The sequence below is a fragment of the Marmota flaviventris genome, chromosome X (assembly GCF_047511675.1).
Source record: "Marmota flaviventris isolate mMarFla1 chromosome X, mMarFla1.hap1, whole genome shotgun sequence".
In the NCBI taxonomy this organism is placed as follows: domain Eukaryota; kingdom Metazoa; phylum Chordata; class Mammalia; order Rodentia; family Sciuridae; genus Marmota; species Marmota flaviventris.
The window spans coordinates 95,269,195-95,294,445 of record NC_092518.1 but is presented as its reverse complement, the minus strand read 5'-3'; the positions used below and the strand labels follow the sequence as shown (position 1 = coordinate 95,294,445).

The following is a 25,251-nucleotide window of genomic DNA, read 5'->3' as shown; positions in this document are numbered from 1 at the left end:
ATTTATCATTGGGGAGCTTGAGTTCTCTCTCTGCTTTCTGGTTGCCATTCTAAGCTGCTTTCTTCCACCATGGCCTTCTGCCATGATGTTCTGTCTCAGCTTGGGTCCAGAGCTAGGAAGTGAGCAAACCATGAAGTAAACCTCTAAAACAGTGAGCCAAAAGGAACTGTTCCCTCTAATTTTTTTCTGTCAGGTCTTTTAGTCACAGTGATAAAATGCTAACTAAAACTTTTCTTCACCACTTATGATAAACTATTGTCACATCCACCCAGGGTGATTTCAAGCGGGCCAACAGTTTTCTTCTACAAAAAGGGAAAAATCAGCCTGGCAATCCATGACTCTTTGGATAAAAAATAGGGGACTTTTGCTAATGTCAATTATTTTACCCCTGAAGAAGCATGTATGTCAGGAAATAGTTTCAATCAGTGTATTAGAATGAAAATTCATAGAAAAGGAAACTTTGCCTAAGATCATTTCCTCTTTAATGTATGTGAATATTATTTCAGATACTATAGCACTTCCAAGAACTAGGTTACATTTATTCCAGTTAGTTCTCCAATACACCTACATGACTTTGGGCAAAGTCACCTCCTACAATGTGCCTCAGTCTGCTGAAATAAATTACACTAAAATGTTGTGTTGTGACCTTAGACAAGTTATTTCTATCCTCAGTTCCCTCATCTATAAAGTAAATCTTAGTTGAGTTGTAGGAAAGATGAAGCAAGTATAAAATGTTAACCCACATTGTACATTTTAAGTGTTCAATAAAAAGAAGTTGTTATTAATATGGTTTTTATTTTTAAGATTCTATACATAGAGAAAGAAAAACATTTGTCCATGTAAAGACAAATGAACATGAATTTTCACAGTATCTTTATATGTAATAGCCTCAAACTGGAAATAATCTGGAAAGTCTTCAGTGGGTGAGTTACTAAACAAATAATGTCATAATTATACCATGGAATACTACTACTCAGCAATAAAAGGAACAATCTAGTGATACACAAACTAGTGGCTGAGGATTAATTGTGATCAGTCATGAGAGATTTTACTGGGGCATTCTAAGACTTGATTGTGGTGATGGCAGTACAGGTGTATAAATTTACTAAAACTCGTTGTATCCTTAAAATTAGGGAAATTTTATAAATGTAAGTTATACCCTTAAAAACTGTTTTGTGAAGATTTTATATCTAAAAACTAGATTATGCGATTATATTCTATTGGATCTTAGGGAACCCTGATTATAACAAAGAGTCTTTAATTTTTCACTTACCGAAGGATGTGCTGCTATGTATCCATGTGCACTTTTATCTGAAAAGTGAGAACCAAAAAGTTACCTTTATTTCATGAAGACGACCTCATTTAGAAAAATAGAAAAAAAATATCTTTGAGCAGAAGGTAATTCTTCAATTTAGTATTAAATAGATATTATGACAAATGATACCTTTTTTAAAAAAATAACTCACACCATTACAACCTCACCATGTTCTCACCAAGTCATTTTACAACCTATAGTAAAAGCTCCCAGGTCTTCAGTGTACCTCATCTATAAGGAGGAATATCAAGATTACCTATTCCTAACTGTTATGATTCTATACATCAATATCCATGATTTATTTTCTTTCCTCTCTTCCTTCTGTCCTCCCTTAAAAATTCCCATCTTCTCATCCTCTTCTCCAGTCAGTCAGTTTCCACACTAGAGCATTCAGAAAACATATGTTGAGGGTCTGAGGTTGTGGCTCAGAGGCAGAGCACTTGCCTAGCATGTGCAAGGCCCTGGGTTCAATCCTCAGCACCCCATAAAAATAAATGAATAAAATAAAGGTATTGTGTTCAACTACAACTAAAAAATAAATATTTTTTAAAAAGAAAACATATGTTGAATTTCACTCAGCTAAGTATAATGAAGGAACTCTGATACTATTGAGTTTTGCCATAGTGCCCAGGAGTTCATATTTTTAAGTTAAAATAATTCAGCATCTAGAAATAAGGTGCTAAACAGCAGTGACTACTTGGAGTAAAAAACAAACTCTGAGAAACTGAAGGGTATTAATGGTTATACTGAAATGATTTCTTGAATGCATTTTTAGTTCTGATAGCCTATTGGAGGCCCATTCCTATTGTCTAAGCATTAAACACTGTTGATGTATCAACAGACTCTCTCAGGCATTTCATTCCACATGGTACACTAAAATATCATAAAAATGTTTCCTTAATGGTTTTCTTTTTAGAAAAAAAAATTTTAGGTTTTTAACATTGGATGGTAGTTAAATAATCCTCTCATATCAAAAAGTCCCACTTAGTGTATGAATTGCCAAGTGCCTTCAAGTCTGAGCTTTGATATTTGACATGGCCAAATCAGACAATCCTCCACTTCCAAGTACAACCTTGTACTATTCCCAAAGAGATCTCAAGCCTGCCCTATATTAAATCCAATGACAAGCCACAGGAGGTCCTTATGGCTAGGATACTATTGATAGCATTCCCTTTATTCTTTGGATATTTAATTATACTAGAGAGATGATCCAGATCACTTTTCTCAAAATGTGAAAGTATTATTTGGGATTAGGTTTCTTTTGGTTGTTTATAGTGCACATTTGAACATCAAATTTCCAAACCAAGGCCGGGTCTACACACTAGCAAATTAAAGCACAATTTGGCAGTATGGCTATTTCAATCTTTTTAAATAATAAGACGTAGTTCCTTTTTTCAGTCTGATATTGGGATCTGATCAAAGTAACCTGACAACCACAAAATTTATTCTGTGTCATCATGATATAAATCATTGAGTCTAAGGGGTACAATGTATTTCCATTGATTATGGTTCGATGCAAAACCTCTTACTTCATGAACCCATCACAAGGCCTGATCATAAGATACCGAGTATCTTCCTAAGAAGAATTGTGATTGCTAATTCAAGTTTACCATTACTGCTTCACTCAACAATTTCCCTACTTGGGTTCTGCAAAAACAGCCAATTAAAATAAATCTTCTAACATCAAGCCCAAATTCCAATTTGTCTTTTTGGTTTACTTATGGTGAATCCAGTCAGAGAAGGTACTGGAACTAACTTCAAAAGTTCTACAGACATTCTGTTCTAATCATGAGATTCTAAGACTAGAATGACTTTTTCACCTTTTGATGCACCAGAATTTCTCTTACCTCCTGATGTAAAACTCATGTATTTCTGGTTATTGACGGTTTCTTTGGAATCATAGAATTTGAGAACATCAAGAACAGCTTGTGGGTTCTTCTTTTGTTCCAGTTTTGTTATGTTGGAGGTTTGGAGTAATCTTGCCCATTGCTCAGGAATTCCCTGTGGACAACCAAAGGGAAAAAATGGCAGCTGAGAACATACGGCAGTGGCAATTTCATGTTCCAGTAAAGTTCTTCACCAAGAAGCCCATGCTACCTGTAGGATTACACTTGGGAAACTGAAGTTACATTCTAGATTTAACGTTAGTAACTTAATAATGCAATCATTCTCTTCTCTAATTAAAACACATAGGTAAAACTAGGATCCAACTTAAAAAGGGTGGGTGGGAGTATGACTGTGATAGAAAAAAAAAGCGCATGAAAATCACCTCCATATTGACTCTGCTCATCCATGAAATGATGTTTACAGCTTAGCTTATTTTGTTCTGGTGACTCAGGGCAGACATAGCAAGACTTCTCTAAATTTGTGCACAACATAGTATAGTGCAGATCAATGGGTTTTATATGACTGGAATAACATAAGCTATTTCTGTGCATGTTGCAATCAGAATATGCTTTAGAATAAAAGGAAAGCCTCACCCTTGGTCAGTTTACACTTTGTGATTACAAAATTCAATTTTTTTGGGACTACAGCTTTAATATAAAGTCAAATTGGGAGGAGATCAAACTAGAATTGTGGAGGAGCAATGACCATTGAGATGCTAAATAGTAAACATTAATGCTGCTTTGGGGATTTTCCCTGCAGCTTTCTCCAGGGTATGCCTCCTCCTCTCCTCCCTCCCTCCCTTCCTCCCCACTTCATTTATTGGTCACATAGAACCTGGGGACTATGAAAACCATGCCAAAACCTTGTGAAAATTTACAATAATCTGAAGTATTTAGAGCAGAGAGGAGGGAGTATTTGAAAATCTTACCAAGGAGAATTGCAAAAAATTACAGAGAAGTTAGTTTTGCATTAAGCATCCAACATTCTTTCCTACATCTTCAGCCTATGTCCCCATTTCATAATTGTCCAAACTCCAAGAGCAACTTGGAGAGAGAAACAGACACACTATTCCTGAAGTGCATCCAGGCACAATTTATGTGGCTTTGTCCTATGAAGTCTCGGCAAAACAATGTGTGACGTGGGCCTCCAGAGTTTGGGAATGACAACAAAAAAGTGAGATAAGCCAAGCAACAACTCTACTGCACACACATGAACCTGCTGCTGCAGTGCTATGACATCTCAAAGAAGCACTTTGATGCAAGCTTCTTTTGGGCCTGTGACGCACCTCTGGGAGCTTCCCTGGGCACATCTGTGAGCCATAGAGATCTGGCTGTAATGGACGTAAATAAAGAAAGAAAAGAAAGTTAAAACAGAATGTGGGACAACTTAGAAGGTGGGAGGAGATGAAACCAATGGGTCTGAATGGGGGGGTCCCTTTTAAAGTGGGGCGGTTATGAAAATAGGGAGGTATTAACTAAATCAGGGACAGGACAGGCTACAGGACAACAGATTTAAGAGAACAGAGAAAACGACAATGTTCCAAAGTTCGGAATTATAATTCCACTTTTGGCCAGGTGCTTACTTCATAAATAGGCAATAATAAGAATTACCATTAAATGATTGGAGAAATTACTAAAAGCAGAAACATGAATTTGGAGGGAAGAAGAATGGCATCATGAAAAGCTTTGACAATAATTTGTAAGTTGTTTTTATATAACTTGGTGATCACAGGTAGCCCAATGGCCATGTGATTAACTTACAAATTTCAATTCCCAATTCTGGTTAACCAATTTAAATTTCACATTGAAAGTGTCTCTCTGACTAAAATTCAGAGAATGGATATAAAGCAATGCTGAATTTTTGTTCTCATTGATGTAATTCTTCTATATTTTATTGCTAAAGTCATGGCTGGCTTACAGAAAACTAGGTAAAGGATGTTCCCACACAGCCAGACTCTATGTTTAAGATTCTTACACACTTGAGACTGGGGAAAGGGAAACGATTTCTTTTCAGACCATATATGAATAATTTACATTTAATACTACAGTTCCAAATCCCACTTCCCAGAAAATAAGGTCTGATATAAGGTACAGCGTTGTCTAAATATATTCAAATGCTACAGAAACATGCTTTGACCCAACTGGTTTGATTTGGGATATATGTCCTTGATTCCTGGCATTTGGGGTTACTCCAAGCACAGTGAAACAACACTTTTACATGCATTCATCACGCAGTTTGATGCTAAAGCCTTAAGCCAAAAATTGGAACTCAGGAGCCCATGCATGATCCCAGTTCTGATTCTAAGTGCAATTAATAGCATTTGGTTAATACTGTAATGGCCAAAGGAGGTATTAAGTGTTACAAATCCAGGTATGCATTGCACATAACCACTAAAGCAGACTTCACTGGCATGATCATTACCATATTCATTAGAATATTTGCAGTTATTATACATCCCCAGGGTACTTCTAAACTTCTGTGATAATAGTCATGTGATCACTAGACAGCAGAAAAAATGCTGTCAATTGCAGAAGATCTTCCAGACAACTATACTTACCACATAGCTACACTGATTATGTAATTTCTTTTTTCTAAGTTGAGGCAAACCAGTTTATCAATGAAACCTGACACTTAAATTTGAACGTATGCCACAGAGGCACATGAATCAGAAAGCCATCTCGTTACTCCAAATTGAGGCACTAATCTCAAAGGTTAGACAGCTAATGGAGACCTAAGAGCATCAGAAGCAGGAGCACATATCAATTCCTGACCATATATACAATAACAAGTAGATGTACATCAAGCTGGGGATTGTCCAGTGTAGCCCAGGAGAATGGTAGCATGATATAACAGGCCAAGCATTATCTTATCATAAGAAAAGATAATTTATATCACTCATACCATTTTTCCCTCTGATTGACTTGAAGCGACCGTCACAGGTCTAGAGGTCTGGAAAGGGGAGTTCTGAAGTATTTGGGACAAAAATGGTAATATAAAGGGTAAGGACTTGTAATAATTTAATACCAAAAAAAAATCTCACCTCCCAACCTAATTTTAGCTACAGCATCCAAGTATATGACCAGATATACAAGGTTATATAGACCAATTAGCCACAGTTTAATCACCAAAGCAACAGACCAAACCAGTGTCCAAATATTCAAAATACCAGGCCCTTTGTAAGACAACTGGATTAAACAATTCAAGAAATTGCTAAACATTCAACCTCAACAACAACAATAATCAAATTAAGTGATATGATCCTTCCAAAACACAATGACTTAGTGGTACTGTGGCAATTAAGACCTACAAAATCCTACCAATTAAATTACTTTTTACAGTGTATTATCATTTGGCATTTTAAAAGTTAAACAAATAAATAGTATAGAAAATGTAAATCATGTTAAGATGGTAAAAAATAGGCAGAATTTGATATTTTTAAAAATTACAAGTGGGTACGTCATTATAAAATATCATCAAGATGACAGTAAAATGGTTCATATTTCTAAATTTACTTTCTGTCTATATAGTTAATAGATTTATGTCATTTGGCTCCATCAAAATAGTTGTTTTATTTAAAAATTGGTGGGGGATTGTTTTAATGGATTTGGTTGTATCAAACTATTTTTCATGATTGAAAAGATTGCCCATATATCCCACATATCCCACCTCATCCCTCTGATTGGTTCACTGTATTCTAATTAACAACAAAATGAAAATAGCTAGTGCTACAGTCAGCAAGATGGTGGTGATTCACTTCCTTCATTTCCATCCAGAACTTAGTAACAATAACAATAACAACAAAAAGATAAAGATGGAGAGATTGCATCACAAGATGGCAAGTAAGTTGGAAAAAAGTAGAAACAATAAAACATTGGAAGGAAGCAAAATATCACATGGAAGAGCTAGAAAAGAAAATTTTCACATCAGAAAAAAAAAGAAAAATATGGGATGACAACAATAAAACTAAGAGAAATTCAAACAGAAACACAGAGGGGGAAAAGGGTCAAAATTGAAAAGATAAAGTTATAAAAATAAAATAGGTAAGAGTTGTTAGATAAAATTTCTATAAATTTTAAGAGGTTTTCCTGTTTCAAATGTCAGAAAAATAATTGTAATCTCTTTAAAATGTAAAAATTGTCCAGATTATAAAAATTACTTTTATGTGATGGGGATAATGTGATAGTAGTGTTGATAGTGAAGTTATATTTCTAAAAGTACCTAACAGAATATGTATATTTTTCTACCCAAGGGCACTTTACCACTGAGCTACATCCCCAGTCCTTTTTACATTTTATTTTCAGAGAAGGTCTCACTAAATTGCCAAGGTTGGCCTTGATCTTATCATCCTCCTGCCTCAGGTTCCTGAGTTGCTGGAATTGCAGGTATGTGCCACCACATCTCACTCTAAGAGAATATTCTGACAATATAATAAAGGTTGGGCTCAAACTCAAGACCATTTGAGTAATGTCTCTGACTTTTTTTTAACTGTTGATGGACCTTTATTTAATTAATTTATTTATATGTGGTGCTGAGAGTCGATCCCAGTGCCTCACATGCTATGCAAGTGCTCTACCACTGAGCCACAACCCCAGCCCAATGTCTCTGACTTTGATGATGAAATTCATTAAATCCTACCTATCTCAATTTTACAGTGGCATTATTTCCTAACACTCTCTTCTGCATACTACTGAGAACACAGGATTAATTAGTCCACACCACTTTATGAGGCCAAGATGTTTACTGTTTGCATTTCATTCTTATAGCTTACTTCCAGAATTGAACAAATAAGATAATGTGGTTGTCAATTCAATACCATTATTTGCTTCTCCAAATCAAATTGACTTGCTCCTTCTTTTTCTTATCACTTAATCATATGATATAGTCTATTCACTAGCCATCATGGTATGAGAAATGAAATTTAACTGTTTGATATTGACATTTCTTTCTGGTTTAACAAGCCAAGATTTGATGGTAATGGTTCTATTAAAGATTTTCCCCAAAAATGTATTCAAAATTACTCATTGTTTCAGAAAGCACATTTGATTGAGTTCCTTACTATCAGAGAAAAAAAGTAGTTGATCTTCCTAGGGAATATTTTTAGCAATATCTTTTCCCTCACCTTTCTAAAAGAGGTGCCAAATCTTTTTCTTAAAAAGAAAATATAAAATGGCATACATCTGAGATCTTGTGCTCTATGAGCACTACATATCCAAAGAATGGATTGATATATAGCTATGGTGTATCCACAGATTTCTGATTGGTATTTGCTATACATAGTGTGTGTGTGTGTGTGTGTGTGTGTGTGTGTGTGTGTTTGTGAAGTAAACATATAACCACTAAAACGTACATGATGTATCAGTATTTCTCCTTGAAACATGGAGTTTGTTGTTTTGAATGTCTACAAAATGTATCTATTAATAATCTAATGTTGGGCATGATAGCACATGCCTATAATCCTAGCAACTCAGGAGGTTGAGGCAGGATTATCACAAATTCAAGGCTAACCTTAGCAACTTATTGAGACTCTCAGAAATTTGACAAGACCCTGTCTCAAAATAATAATGATAATATTTTTCAAAAAACGGTCTATAGATGTAGTAGTGGTAAAGCACCACTGGTTTCAATCCCCAGTAGAAAAAAAAAAAAAACACACAAGAAACAAAACAAAATGCTAAAAATAATCTATGTACTTGAAATCAAATAGAAGATTAAGTTAATTTTATAGAGCTTTTTGGTTAGTGCAGTTAGCTCATCTATGTAATTCAGGTCCTAATGTAAAGCCTGAATTATTCAGATCAACTGTCATCACTGGCCAAATTGAGTAGATGATTCTCTGATTCACTTCACATAATAAAGAACAGGTTCAGGCAGGGTCTCCTTACCAAGACTACATTTTCTGTGCTATGGTAAATTAATATTTTCAACCAACTTGAAGACTATACAGGGATAAGATATTTCTGTTAAGATGGAACTAAATAATTTTGTCAATATTGTTGCCAACTTCTACTGCATCTATAATTGTGTATGAAAAGTCCATTTTTCTTGGAATCATCAAAAACATTGAGTCTGACATTTGGGGACATGGCAAATCTTGATTGACACTATTTTTATAAAGGATTTTTTTTCATGGCTTACAAAACAAAATAAGGAGCTTACTTACAGTGAATTCCCCGGTGACTGCATCAAACCCCACATGAATCGTATGCTCAAAGTCTGAAGGAAGAGAGATCTCTGGGCGCTCTTTCTCTTTCTTCTTATTGGCTAAAGGCAAAATGTTAACATGCATTTATTTGGGGTATAGTTTTGTCTTCCAAAGTGTACAACTAGGTTCATCAAAACAATTCTAAAGTTGAAAGACAATTGATTCCCCTACAATTTTAATAATACTTAATTCCAGAAATTCCAATTATTTGTAGAAGTGGCTGAGATTTACATGAAAATATTATGTTGAAATAATTTAAAAATTTATAAAATACAATTCAAACAAAACCTCCATTAGAGTTGATTTATTTAATTTACCAATCTAATGAAGTAAATTGACAGGTGTGAGTTTATTGTGTTTAACTGGTTTTATCGGGTCAAATAAGAAACTCATTACATTCAAGTCAAGCTAAGGCTTAGTATTAGAAAGAATAGAAAAGTACTTCAGCTATCTATAGAACTAATATGGATTTTTTCCATGTTAACATTAGCTAAAGTGGCTGGAAGTTTCTCAATTTACATATTTACATTATGAAGTGTATCATAATCTTCTTGGAACAAACATACTATTACAAGTAATGATGTTATAAATCTTTTTCTATCTTTAAAACCATTTTTAATCATTTCCCACACAACACAATCCCAGTAACAATTAAAAAATGTTACTTGTTACTGAATAAATTTTATTAGCTTTTGAAACCTCAAATTAGGTCTTTGGTTTAGTTTTTCTAATCCATAACTATTTTTTATATCCCCATTACATTCTGTCATGTTAGCCATTTAATTCATTGCCTTTCTCAAGTAGCAGATTTTTCATGGTGACATAATTATGAATAAATGTATTGGTATTTAATAAGTCAAATGCCTTTAAAGATAACATTACTGAAGAAATTAAGTTAGGAACTATAAGGAAAGTAATATATCTGGAAATGATTCCCAGAAGGAAAGTACCATGGAAACATTTTTAAATGGTCTCTAGTAGCATCAGTAAAAGACATATCAGCAGATTTGAGCATATATCTCTCACAAGAGTGCATTTCACACTGAAAAAAAATAATACTCACCTTCCTAATACTGGGCAAGTCAACGTGAACCTGGTTTACCTAGTTGAAACTAGATGATCCCTTCGCCCAAGTTACAGGAAATATGCAATTAACCATATACAAATTACTTCAGGTTACTTACTGGTTTTGTAGGTTACATGTGATAAATTTTAAAATGAAAACCTTTCATATCAATATCAGGCTTATGGCTTCTTTTCTCTTTCCGTTCTCTTTCACTGCTCTCTATGTTCACCCAGACAACAGAGATATGGGTCAGTAATATGAAAATTCAAGTAGTCAGGAAGACTATGCGGAATCAGGGGGAAAAAAATTTTGGAGGCAGAGGGACAAGAGCCACTCAGAACCCTTGCCTGGCATGAAATAGATGTAGGACTCATTTTTTTAAAAAAGTATATATTCCATCTAACCTAAACTTAGAATAGATTCTGTTTTTATACTAAGTCTACTTTATTGATGAATATCATAATAACAGTGGATGTAAAAGCTTCCGTTTTTATTCCTAATGCCTCTGCATGTTCGTATAGTACAGTTACCATTTATACTTGTTCAACCATTTTCATTTGTTTAGAAAGCCAGATCAAACAATCATGATTGTTGTCTTCCAAGGCTAACTTCTCTTTCCACTTCCTTGACAATGTGGTCTTACTTTCTTCCTCCCTCAGTGATCATTTTTTCTTTGTCATTATTTCTTTCTCTTCTGCCTTTCCTAATGCTGGCTTTGTCCTTCTGTAATCCTTTCTCTATACTCATTCCTCCAGGATTGAATCCAGATACTAACTCAAGTTAGAGAATTCCTTAATCTGTGGTTGACAGGGGGTGGATTCAGATATTGTGGGATGAAACACTTTTGAGAGGCAGGCTCATTTTAAGAAATAACAATAAAAATAAATATAAAATTGCTAGGGCCACTATTAGGGTTTTGAAAGTCCCATGCAAGTGAGGAATTCTGATGAAGTAGCTTTGTTCATTTCATAGTAACTAGCTCTTCGTAACATTTTTGGGGTCAGTCTACTATGAAATATCTGAAGAAAGTTGTGGAATTTATCCAAAAATGTGGTATACATATTTGCATATACCTTCAGAGGTTCATAATTCTCCTGGACTCCAGTTTAAGAGCCCATACTTTGATCTTAATCCTTATATCAACTTGCATTCATGTTCTCTATTTCCAGCAAATAAACTCTCCTAACTTCTCTATTAGTATTGGCGTGCATTTGACTCACTCCCCTTGGGCTGAGTTATACCCAGAATTGGCTTTATGGTGTTTCCCTAGAAGGTCATCTGATTGCCAGTATCTTACCAGACCAATCATTCCATTCCTTGCCTTCAGGGCCAAGCATAACAGAGGCAGGAAGCCAAATTCGTTTCTCTATTGTTCCCTATCTCCATGAAAGAAACCACCAATCATCCAAATCGGAGGAGTAAAGACAGACGGGTCCTCTTTTGGGGACTCTAAGCAAGGAAGGGATTGTGATTCCCTTCAACATGTAAGTTAAATAAAAATAATATTAAAGTATAAAAAGTTAAGGAAGTTCAAAATATTTTGATGTTACTATGATGGATAATAAGTCCTTTTAAAAGCTATATATACAGGGCTGGGATTGTAGCTCGGTGGTAGAGCACTCACCTAGCATGTGTGAGGCTCTGGATTCGATCACCAGCACCACATAAAAAATAAATAAAGGTATTGTGTTCACCTACAAATAAAAAATAATATTTAAAAAGCTACATATGCAAAATCATAAAGTTTTCATATTTTGGGCACCCCTGATTTCCTGGATCGCATAAATTTTACTCCATCCACTGGATAATTCAGCAGTGGTCCAGCAACCAAAACCAAAATTTTGTGAGTCATTTTTTACTCCTACTTTATTTCTACATTAATTAGTCACCAAGTTTCTTTTCATCCTATCTCCTAAACTTCATTCTTTCTTCTCCACTAACCACTTAGTCCAAAGCAAGGCATTACTATTCCTTTCACTGCCTCCAATTTTCTCCCCTCCAATTCATTACTCTTTGAACATATATCACATTCTCACCTTTTAAGATCCTTAAATGCACCACCATTGCCCTATCAATGTTAAAAGTTCATGCTCTTTAGAATGATATCCAAGGGCCTGCAAAATCTATTCCTAACTTATCTCTCCAGCCTCTGATTTGGAACCCACTATCCATACCTATCCCATGTTCCTTACATGACCAGGTTTTTCTCTTGCCTCCAAGCTTTGATACATGCTAGACTCAGACCTGGAAAGCCATGTTTCTTACATATTTCTCCCAGCTTTATGTGGATGATTCCGTTCATCCTTTTATTTTTCTAGTTCTAGGGATGGAACCCAGGGCCTTGGACACGTGAGGGAAGTGCTTTACCACTGACTGACAACCCTGGGCAGTCCTTGTTCTTGAAGGTTTCCACTCCCTTAGTGTGTTCCCTTCGCAGACAAAGTTAAATGCCTGTTCTTTTATGTTCCCATAGAACCACCCAATGTATATTTTGACTTGTCACATAACATACCTATCTCTTTAGCTAAAATTTGCAGGAAAACAAGTATCATTCTCACATTCTCCATCACCTGCCTTGGGTCTGTACACTTATGAACTATCCTTTATGAAACATTCACCTTGAGCAAAGTGTATCTATGGTTTTCTCAATTGATCTCCACAACAATATTATGAATACGTTTATTATGGTTGTATTACTATTGATTTATGGATAAGAAAAGTAAGACTTAAGAGAGGTTAAGCCATACACCCAGGTTATACAGCTGGCAAATATCAGAGCCAACGTTTAAACCTATGTCCCCACTATGTCTCCAGAATCTAAGTTCTTAATAGTTACACTACTTATTATGAATATTTAAAATTAAACATATTTGGACCTTATCCTTCAGTAAATTTCAGTGACTGGCGTCTAGATGAGAATGGATTTTTGGTTTATTTTATTTTTTAGGAACACTAAATTGTCTTTATCTCCCTCAGAGAATTCTGAGTACTGGGCATTTATATTAAAATTCAGCCTACCCTGAGTCTTAAGCTAAAACCCAGCCTGATTAGCTCTAGGTTAGTATTCACAAAGAATGGAAGCCCAAATGAGTATCACTTTCTAAGTGTACCTCTAATATCCTATTGGAACCCAGAACAAAGCCAAAGATTGCTGGCTGAACCACAAATTGCAAATGAGATTTGGCCTTGGGAACCTCTGGCTGTGCATGAGTTCTGGTTGTAACTCTAATCTCTCCAGAGTCTCTTATTCTGACAGCTTTCTCTATTACATTACCTTGTAAAGAAAGAAAAGTCATCTAGTCATCTATCATCTCCTCTATACCCAGTCCAATATTCTGCCTGCCCTCTAGTGGCTAGAGCTTGTCCCATTAAGAACAAACTCCCCTACATCTTCAACCTCTTCAGTAAATGTTCTCTTCGTTTCTTGCCTATCATGTGAGAAATTATTTTTAGGGAGAGGCCATAACCCCACTCCTGTCAATCTGGGGTAGGCCCAGTCATCTTTATTTTTTAAGGTTCCTCAGGTATTTCAATTACATAGCCGGTGTTGAGAAATACTGTAAATCTCACTATCCAATGAGGATAACAACTTCCTCAGATAACCTGGTAGAGTATGCTCATTCTTCCTCATCCCAAGCCTATTGGCCTAGGGGAACAGGGAGGGTAGGCTTTCTCCCAGTTTATTCCAAATTCTTTATTTGAAATCATTACTTCTGCACTTGACTACAAAATCCTCTCCTTTTGAGGTTATCGAAACTTTGTTTTCTTGGCCATGTCCTTGTATCCACTGAGGACTTTAGCTCCAAGTTTTCCCTCCAATACTCTACACTACCATCACTGTGTGAAACATAAGATATGAATGGACAATAAATGGGCACCTCCTTAACACTCTTTCCTCAGGGCTCCTTGACCTCCCTCGACTCTAGTGAACTTTACCTCCTTCCACTTCTGCAATTTACTCCCATGGCCATCCTTTAAGCCACTGGTTCTCAACCAAGGCCATTAGGATAATCTGTAGAGTTCCATAAAATACCAATGTCTACAACTTATCTGTAACCTATTCTATCAGGATTTCTGGAGCTAAGACCTAGAAAGATGACTTTCTAAACGCTATTGATGATGTAAAAACAAAATGGAGAACCATAGCTATGCTGGGCCTTTTTGTTATTCACAATAAACAATTCTCTGAAATATTCCACACTGTTTTCTTATGGTCTAAGCCTCATCTCCCATCCTGCCAAACTTCTAATCCTTTTAAGCCCTTACTTCTATATTACTCTTCTTCGAGCTCAGCTCTTTCCTAGCCTAGACTGTATTGGTCAATCATGTAAATTGGTCTGAAGCCATCACCCTACCCTAGAAATACTCACCCATTGTTGAACTTGTCCTGCCAAACCCTACCCTGACAGAATCCAACAATGAAATTTCTCCACTTCTATACTAAGGTTCATTGTGAGTTGCTGAGGAATAAAATATCATGTGGCCATGTAGACTGGTGTTATTATGAAGATCACAGATCTCATTTGGGTCACTAATGATTTTTAGCAATATTTTCCTTGCCCCTTACTAACTTCCTTTCCCAATTCTCTCAGCAAATATTCCAGAATTTCACTCAAATTTCTGCTCTATCCTATCCTCCTTTACTTTTAGCATATGATGTACGTTCTACTTCAAAGAAAAATGGTAATTTTCAGTTGGAACTCTTCTGATATCAATTCCTTTAACCTTCCTATGCATATATAAGAATCAGTACCCTATATATGGGATGCCCCTATAGATGGGAGGAGATAAGAAGGTGCTACTGATGCCTATATATGCATATCTCCTCCCATCCCACTAGAAACAGGTGACTCCTTCCACCTAAGGTGTCTCTCTCCACTGGTGCTCTAGATCCCAGTCCTCTCACTTCTCCAGGGATCTTATTCCACCAATTACATCCATTTCTTCTTGTTTCTTTCATCTCTCACTCCCTTTCTCTCTACTGGTGTTTTGGGCTTAAAAGGCTAAGATTTCTCTTAGCCTTCTGCTTCCTCACATTATTCTCTAAGTTTTACGGACATTTGGCCTTTTCTTCTTTAGGTTAAACTTTTTGAAAAAGTATTTTAGAGTTATTAAGCTCTCACTCTCCAAATCATTGTAATGACTCCCTGAACCTCCTCCTTGACCAGGAGCTACTTTTCTGTCCTTAAAACCATTGTCACCTCAGTCAAAACTGACATGGTTAACCACATACTTCTTTTTAAAAAATTTTTTTAGTTGTCAATGGACCTTTATTTCATTCGTTTATACATAGTGCTGAGAATCGAACTCAGAGCCTCACACATGCTAGGCAAGTGCTCTTCCACTCATCTACACAGCCCCGACCACACACTTCTTGAAACAAATTCCTCTGCACTTTCTTTTGCACAACTAATTCCTAGAGTCAATTTCTATTTTTCTGGGTTTTCCTTCTCAGTCTCTTGTGTAGGAGCTTCTTTCTGTTGGTTCTTTAAACAGCATGCTCTAGGAGCTGTCCCAGGTACTCATGTCTTGCCATCAAACACCTCTCCTTGGTTCATCTCTTCTACATGCATGGTTTCAATCACCATCTACAGTACTGACTCCCCATATGTACTTCCAGCTCTGATTTCTCTGCCATATCCCAACCCCCCTGTACTTAATAGGCTATTGAACATCTCTATTCTATTGTCCCACCTGAAACAATGTGAAACTACAATCCCCCCTTTGTTTCCTACTTCACACTTCTCTAGCTTCTTCTCTCCCAAATCTGCTTGTATTAAGTCTCCTTTCAACGTATTCCCTCTGGATTTCTTCACCTATTCTTAATGATACTGGCCCTTATGCCACCATCATTTCCCACTTGCATGTCTCCAACAGGCTAACATGCCTGACTTCACCACAAACCCATTCCTCCTCCTCTGGCTAGAGTGATATTTTGAAACACTTATCAGATATCATTCCTCCTGCTTAAAACATTCCCTTCATTGTCATTAGAAGCAAATTCAAAGCTCTTAGTATAGCAAATATAAATCCTCCATGATCTAGTCCCACACTACTCCCATAGCTTCATCTCCCACTTACTCCCACACTGACTCTTTGCACTGGCTATTCTGAATTTCTTGTAGTTGTAGCCATAGAAACTCAACCTGCTACTGCATTATGCCTTACTCAGCCAGCTCTATTCTCTTTTTTAAGACTCATCTCAGTTCAGTGGTCACCTTCTCCAGGAAGCCTTCTAACATCTCCTCCCTCCCTTCAATCCTGAATAGATGCCCCCTCTTTGGTGCTCACTTCTGTTTTGTACTTACCACACTAAACTCTATTGACTCGCATGTCTGTGTCCCCTACTAGACTCTCAGTTACTTAAGGAAGGACTGGGACTTATTCATCTCTATACATCACCACAGTACCAGACTCAATGTTTAATGAATAACTGAACAAATGAATGAATGAACAAATAAATGACCTTTATATGAAATGAGACCCAATATATGGAGACAGTTGATGCTTATTTGCTATGATGTGTTCATGGATGAGGAAAAAATGACCTGGATCTTCCAAGAGTGCCAGGCAAAAAGAGAATATGTTTAAGAGTTATTTTTGTAATTGCATTTTGTTGGTGGCATTGTTGATATTTTCTCCAACAGTGTCCACACTGACTATATATCCATTCAGACACATCTCTTGTGAGATGCCACATGCATATACTGGCAATAGAGCAGGACAGGGGTCAAGGTACAGCAAAGCAATGAATTCTCCCCAGAAGACATCCACGGATGGTGCTATGTTTGCCTCCTGATAGCATTGTAGAAAACTGTCACCTGAGTTTTCTCTGTTGTCGTGGTTCCATTTGTCATCTTCCCCTAAAATTCCTGGAAGTTTTGCTGGGTCTTCTCATTAGATCTCATTTCTGCATGTCCAGTATTACTTTTTAGAACACTTTCTAACTCTTTTAAAACAGAGCTTGCAGGAAAAGGAAAGGAATGACAGAAGACAGACATACAGAAAGCTTTCCTACATAAATTTAGTCTAAAAGCACAAAACAATATTTAAAAAAAAAAAGCAACGGAAACCATACAAAATGTTGTGCTCTACACGGCAAGGGCAACATTTAAAGCCACATTAATAAAGAAAGCTAAAAGCAAAGTATTATATAAAGCATATTGTTTAAGTGTGGAAAGAATTTTTCCAAAGGGAAAAAAATGCACAGACTGGCTAGTTCTCCAAGGCAAGCATTTTGCAACCCCAGATTTAAGGAACAGCAACCTCTTGCTACTACCTCAGCTTCTTTTTCATGAGTCCGTTATCAACTAGAGGTTAAATTATGCATCAATGTAATGACAGAGTACACTAGATGATTCATTAGGAACTCAAGTAATGGAAAGTAATTGGGGAAATAAGCTTAAGAAACAAAATAACAACCAATACTATAATACAAAATAAAATGAGGTGCTACGTTGTGAAGAATAGAGTGTAAATGCTTTAATATAAATGCATGTCAAAAGGGAAACAGTCACCGTAATCTGTAATGGACAGTCAGGACTTACTGGAGGACACAAGATTTAAGAGATGAGTCAAAAACTTGTTAGATACATGAGGGTAAACTATCTGAAGTAAGAAAACAGAACAAAATCTTAGAAGTTGAACTATATATAGCAAATGAATGTAGAAGTGAGAAGACAAGGGTAAATAGATAGCAACCATATGGGAAATTAAGAGGAGAGGAAGATGAAATTGGAGATAGTAATAAAAACTGTGCTTCGAAAGGTTTTGAGCAGATGGATGCCAACTGAAAATGGGTTTTCCAGAAATAAGCTAGGTAGTTATGTGCTGCTAAGGTACATGGACCATGGTGGGGGCAGGCTTCATGATGGTTACTGTTTCTCTCAGGCTGAGGAGAAGATATGAAGGGTGTAGAATGGGAAGACAACCTACCAGTGTATCTGTTGCCTTTAAGATCACTAATGGAGCATTTCCTGTTATTTCTACAACTAGATTGAAAATTACTTGAAGATAAGGAACCTTTTCTCATATGTGGTATCCTTCACAATATTTAGCATAGAATGAGGCAAGTAAAAAGCAGACACAAATATTTTCTGGGTGAATGATACAACAGTTAAAAGCATACTCAAGGTTCTGTTATATCTGATTTCTAACCTGAGATAATAAATTAGATCTGTGCTCAAAGTCAGCATGCAGTTCAGATTGATTTGTTGCCTGGTTGCCTATATCTCTACCATGGTCTTTCAAGGAATCCCTAGAGATAAAGGAGGTCTAATAAAGCATTTTGTTAGAAGACTTATATTGGAGTTGATGGGTCTGAATCTTTCCTGAGAGGTACCCTTATCCCACTACCTCTAGATTGAAACCAGAAGCTCTTTTCCTTCCTCCAATCTTTTGTGCTGCTGAGCTACAGTCTATTTATCCAGTGTTATATAGTCCTGGAACCAAACAACTTGTACAGAAGAAGCCAAGCAAGTTCTGGCATATGCAGTGGGATGGCTGGGTCAGAGATCCATCATATTAAAGGTCTGTTTTTCATCTCAATGTTCCTAAATTTTGTTCTGGATAAGTCATCTTGGAATGACATAAAAGTATTTTTAAAGACCATCCATATTCTTTGTGTGCCAACCTTCCTTTTTCCAAATAGATGCTACTTAGTGACTTGGTGAATCTTCAGCTCAGTGATAGATACTTTTAGTGGTTCACTGATTTCTGTGTCACTAAAAGACTGCTAGTCAATGTCCCACAAAAGTTGTTTACAAAATGTTGTCTCTGTGGGCTACAAGAATGAAAACACTTTAGTGTCTGCTTAATTATCAGAAAAGTGAATTAAATACTGAGTTTGTCGCCTTTTTTACTTTTTTGAAAATATTATTCTGTTCCATCCTTTGATTTGTGGGTCATAGGGCACACTGTGCCATAACCCTCTAGAAGGAAGCATTCTGAAGCCTTCCTTCTACTTGGGTAAAAATAAGTATCCCTGAATAGTACAACAGAAGTCCTGCAAGGCAGTGTCAAAGAGGTTGGTTCTCCTTGTGAGAGCAATAGTGTCAGAGGGGCTGATTTTTGTCAAGGTTCTAATCCCTGTTACATCTGTTCTATAAACAAATACCCTTTTTTGGGGTGTGGTATGAGCAAGGACCCACAAGAATTTCTTAACTCCTGGATTTATGAGATGCATATTTTCCCTTACACAGGGGAAAGATTAATTCTCTGGTTTTCACATTTTTGGGGTAGACTATCATTGAACAGGCCTTCAAATTTATTTCTCCCATTGAAGTATCTGAAAGTATTATGTGGTAACTACAATGGAAAATTATCTATTTTAAAATAGTTATTTACTATTTCAATTTTATAAGCATCAAACATTATTTTTTGTAATAGAAAATCATTTAAAAGCCCTCCCCGACTAAATAACACAGGAATAGGAGAATAATGAATTTCACTTTTTTTAAAACAAAGATTGGTAACCTCCTGTTAGCAAATTAGGCCCTCAGGAGAAATTACTTAAAAGACAAAGGAATGACTACTGTCATAATTGCCCATCCACCTAGTTTTCCCCTGCTTCTATTAAAAACTCCATTTTCAATATTCTGTTGGTTAAAACCTATTTCAAAAACAAGTTAGGTTTCTCTCATTTTATGGTAAGTGGTATAATGTTCTACCACTGGACTAGTTGGAGGATATAAATTCTAGGTCTGCCTTATTTTATTATTAAGTAGTTGGCAAATTTGTAGAAATCATTTAACATCTCTGCTATAAAATGAGATAGCAGAGAAGGTTTGAAGAAGTAACTGATATGAAAGTACTTTAAACATCATAATACCCCCATAATGGCCTTCCAAAATACATCTTCTCATTAGCAATGCACTAAGTAACAAGATGACTCTTTGCTGGGAAACTAATGTGAAACTTTTTAAACCTAGCACTTCCATTCTATGAATGATGTCCTTGGGAATAGAACTACCAAGAAAGAGGATTGAACTTGGTTGTTTTAAATATTCGCTATTTTGTATCATAATAACATTTATCATATTGGCAAATCCTAGAAGCTTAGAGTTGGGAAGGCTGATAATGGAAGGTCCCTTATTCACATAAATCCCTAAGAGGCCCAATGCAGAACCTAGAAAATTTTACTGTCATCCATAGCATCTAATTAGTCCATCTGGAATTTCTTTTTGTCTAGTTCTATTCCCTCAGGAGGAATATTAAGTCTATTTCTTCCTGCCAGGTCTTCAGTGGCTATGGAAAACAGTATATACAAATAAAAACTCAAAGTGGTACCTAATTCTTTAAGAGCAATTATAAGGCTAAGTCATGGGTTGGATGTATCATGAGGATGATGGAATGGAGGAAAGGAAATGATAGCCCCATGTGAGCCCTTTAGTTGCCCCCACAAATACATACAGGTAGCCGTCACCTTCAGGAGTATCATCTTAAAAAAAAAAAAAAAAAAACATTAAGCAAGTATAATCATTCTGGGAGATAATTAAGAAGTTTGCCACCTATTCATCTCTGTCTAGGCAACACATACTGACTCCCTTCTCACTTATGCTCAATTCACCCATGCAATAATTTCAATGGAAAATGTTTGAAAATAAAATGCAAAGATGAAGCAATGTCCTAGCATGATACTTCTGATCATGTGTATAGTTTTACATAGTACAAGTTTGAGAGGAGAAAAAGGCCTCATTTGTTCTAAGGAGGAAAGCAACTTCATATCTTTTAGGCTATTGTCATAGCTATTATCATTGCTTCTTTCTTTGCAACACTTCATTTGAATATGTGATATAGAGCTTTTCTGTCTTCCTATCCATCCCCTGTATTTTCTCCACTTCTTAGTCTGCTTCACAAATATTATTTCCTCTTTACCTTAGTGTATATACTCTCCAATCCCACATTCTATATTTCTCTTCAATTTAGCTGTGTTATGTTTTAAGTGGGCTACCATATTCATGCCAAGTTTCCCTGTTTAACGGACATGAAGTAGAAATTCAGGCCCTAGTAGATAGGAAGAGGGTATCCTTATCCCACCTTCTTCCTACTTCAATAGTGGACTTCTAAGAGTGAACAAGCAGATAGGAGGGTCTTCTCCTGGAGGACAAGCAAGAAGTTATGCCCTCCAGGCTTCCCAAAGGACAGGGCAAGGGTCTCTGAAAAGTACTCTGCTCAGCAATATGGGCTACATTTGGAGAAGAGGAATGAAAGCAACAATCTCTGACATATGACTTTCTGATAACAGAACCCGCAATTAATTTAGACTCCCACACTTTTTGGTGACATGAAATCACCTTAGGCTACCTCAAGATCCTGAAGGGTCTTTGGCATCACCAAAGAAAGATTGCATACTGTTATCACACTAAGTATATTTTATTGTGCATTATTTAGATGAAAATAAGTAATGTGCATTGATCAAGACATTTGATTAACAAAACCATAAAGGATATTTGTGAGTTTTCTTTAATATAATTGTTATACAGCAGTGCTTCCTGCTGTGGGGGGTATATAGAAGATGACATACTTTGGTATTAGAACAGCAATATATACTGGATACATTTACAAAACTATATACCACTTTAAGAACTTTTGCCCATTTTGTGATCACACCCATTTAGAGCTTCAACTTTCTAAAGCAATCAACATGTAAGCTTATGAAGCATACACCCCAATGATAATCTAACACACAAAACTCCAAATCGAATATTAGCATCTCTATTCTGAATAATGTTGTCTCACCATCAATTCTTTTAAAACAAATATGAATTTTTTTTTCTTTCTTTCTTTCCTGCTGAGTGGTTATTTAAAAAATCCTCTTTTCTGAAATTCAGACACATTTCAAAGTACACTGGAGTCTTTTTAAGGAAAAATGAAAGCCACTACTGGCCTCAGATGCTAAGAACATAGTTTACCACATAGTCCCTTTGTCACATTGCAAGGCGATATAATATAGAAGGGTGGAAAATAAACAGGGTTTAGAGTCACGAAGACTTAGGAGATTTCTGGCTTCTTTCCTTTGCTATCTGGTCCTAGGCCATCTATTTAAATGCTTTGAGATTAGATTGCCTCATTGGTAAAAAGGGGATAATACAGAGTAGCTATAGGGACTAACACTGAATGCATGTATAGTACCTGACACACTGCTTGGCACCCAGTTACCAGACAGTAAATAATTGATCATTCCCTATATGTCTTGATTTGATTCATACAAAACTATCCCCTAGTAGGCTCAGGAAGAGGGAACAATCCATCATTCCTCAGCTCACCAAGTTCCCAATTCTCTCTGGATTCTCCACAAACTAAATGCACATGAACTGTGCTCTCTACAGACACAGCCCTTCAAAACATACCTAATGCTCAAAGCAGCACAAGACACAAGACACATAAGCACACTTCAGAAGACACAAATGTCACATAGAACATGTCACCACTAAATGCAGCCTCACCTGATTCTTTCCAATATGTTCTTCCAAGCTGCAAATCCTTAATATCGATCATTTGTAGAGACACTATGCCATTTTCAAAGTCCTGGCTGCATTCATTTGCCTCATTGCCTATTCCTTATTGATTTATTTACTAATGTATTGAATATATTTATTCATTCATGTATGTATTCCTCACCTTGTTCCAAAATGTATGTCAGGTGGTTTACAAGAATACACCAAATACAACATGATAGTATAAATTCAATGTAGACAAGAAAGTAAAAGAAAAGCAAAACAAAACAAAATCAAAAACACAGGAAAATAGAATGGAGCCTGGAAGACAGTTAATACAAAGTGCATACATACCATGGAGTCCTTTTACAAATGCTATGCATGAACCACACATTTGGCTCTAAACTCTCCAGTAGTCAACAAAGGAGAAACCTGATTAGTCACACACTTCACAGGCTCCATAAAATAAAGTAAAATTGCTTGTCCAGGATATTCCTTTCCTGGTCTAAATCTTGAATCCTTTCTATAGTGAAGTAGCAAAAAATGGTGCCAAATTTTCCCTCCTAAATTACTCTAATACCAAGATTCAGCTCCTGGAATGCACTCCAAAAAAAAAAAAAAAAAAAAGACTCTCAATCTTGCAATTAGATCCATTGCTTCTTATTTTTCTTTTACCCATCAAAGTTCAATTTGGATAATGCAATAGAACTATTAACAGTCTTCTTAAAAAACAATCATGCTCAATGTTCTATGTAAATGAAAACATTTAAAAGGGGCTTATAAAATCTTCTGCTCTCATCAATCCAAATATTTTCATTTAAGAAATAAAATAGTCATTCCAACATTATTTATAATGACATAAATTAGGAAAGGACTCAAATATTAAAAAAAGAAATAAAGAAATGGTGGGTGGGTCTGTAGCTCAGTGGTAGAGCCTTGCCTAGCATGGGTGAGGCACTGGGTCGATCCTCAGCACCACATAAAAAAATAAATAAAGTTATAAAAATATATTTTAAAAAAAGAAATGGTTAAATAGACTGTGATGCTACTATATGAAGAACTAATTTACACCATCACAACTTTTATAAAGACTTTTAAAAGGTAGGAAAATATTCATGAGATAAATGTTAAATGAAAAGAATACAAAACTGTACACATTATGAATTTAAGAATGTAGGAAAATATATATGTGCATAAATAGCATATATAAGAAATCCACCAAAATGTTAACATTGATTCTAGGATTTACAATTGTGGGTGATATTTTATTATTTTCTATATGTTTGTTTTTATTTTCCAAGTCTTTGACATTGATGAACAATTTTTATTTGATGAGAAAAAAAGTATGTGGAAAAGTACCAATGCAGTTACTTTTGGCTTATGAAATTATGAGCAATTTTTATTTTCTTTTTAAATTCTAATTGATATGTAAATTCTATTTATGAAGAAAATTATTTAGAAAGAAACAATAATTTGAAAATAGGGCTTTTTGGTGTTTGTCTGGAAGGTCTGAAATACTAAGTTGACACTTCACAATTATCTAGCACTTTGTAAAATTTTTGTTTTGAGACAGTCTTGCTGAGTTTCCCAAGCTAGCTTTCAACTCACAATCCCTTGCCTTAATTTCCTGAGTAGCTTGGATTACAGGTTTGCATCATCATGCCCAGCTATGTAGCACTTTTTAATTTTACTTTTAGTAGCATCTGGTATACACAATTACATTTGATTATCACAAATATCTTGTGAAATAGACCAGGTAGTATTATCCTCATTTCATCGGTGATAAAATTGAGGCTCACAGAAGCTAAATGACCAGCTCAAAGACACAATCATTTCAGGCAGAGCTGGATGCAAACCTGGCTCTCCAGAACCCAGTTCCAATGCTCTTTCTGTGAGCTTAAGACTGAACAAAAATAGTAATTCTTCCCCACCCATGAGAGTCAGGTATGTAGACAAACCCAAGATAGCAGAGTTGAGCTGGGAGAATCATAGTTTTAGGAGGAAAAAAAATTAGAAGGAACGAAGTCACAAATGAACTTTTGAAAGCCCTTAAAAATGTTCTATGTGCAATAAAATAAAACAATAACAATTTATTACATAAAATTGAGAGTTTACATAGTTTCAATTAGTAAAAATGATAGGTTCTTCAGTTTCCATTTAGATCCCGATATGATTCCCAGAGGTGATGAGGATGTATCTATCATTTATTATGGTGGTGGAAAATGAGGGTGACAAAGAGGCAATGAACAGTGGACATTTGAACTGTTAGTTCAAATCATGGATATCTGTGTTCTCAAGAGTCACTAAAATCTAATCCTGAAGTTGTAACATATATTGCTTTCAG

General features: G+C 35.8%; 1 protein-coding gene across 4 annotated transcripts in view; it reads right to left on the bottom strand.

Annotated features, from left to right (window-relative positions):
• Pak3 (p21 (RAC1) activated kinase 3) overlaps positions 1 to 25,251 on the bottom strand; it is an 83,773-nt gene that overhangs the window by 55,632 nt on the left and 2,890 nt on the right. The window contains exons 2-6 of one of the 4 annotated variants that reach the window (XM_027932417.2): positions 9,363 to 9,463; positions 6,104 to 6,166; positions 4,488 to 4,532; positions 3,163 to 3,316; positions 1,274 to 1,311 (exon numbers count right to left, since the gene is read on the bottom strand). In XM_027932417.2, the coding sequence (XP_027788218.2) occupies positions 1,274 to 1,311; positions 3,163 to 3,316; positions 4,488 to 4,532; positions 6,104 to 6,166; positions 9,363 to 9,463 (401 nt within the window). The remainder of the gene's footprint in view (positions 1 to 1,273; positions 1,312 to 3,162; positions 3,317 to 4,487; positions 4,533 to 6,103; positions 6,167 to 9,362; positions 9,464 to 25,251) is intronic. The other 3 variants (XM_027932425.2, XM_071606023.1, XM_071606024.1) reach the window with 3 other exon arrangements.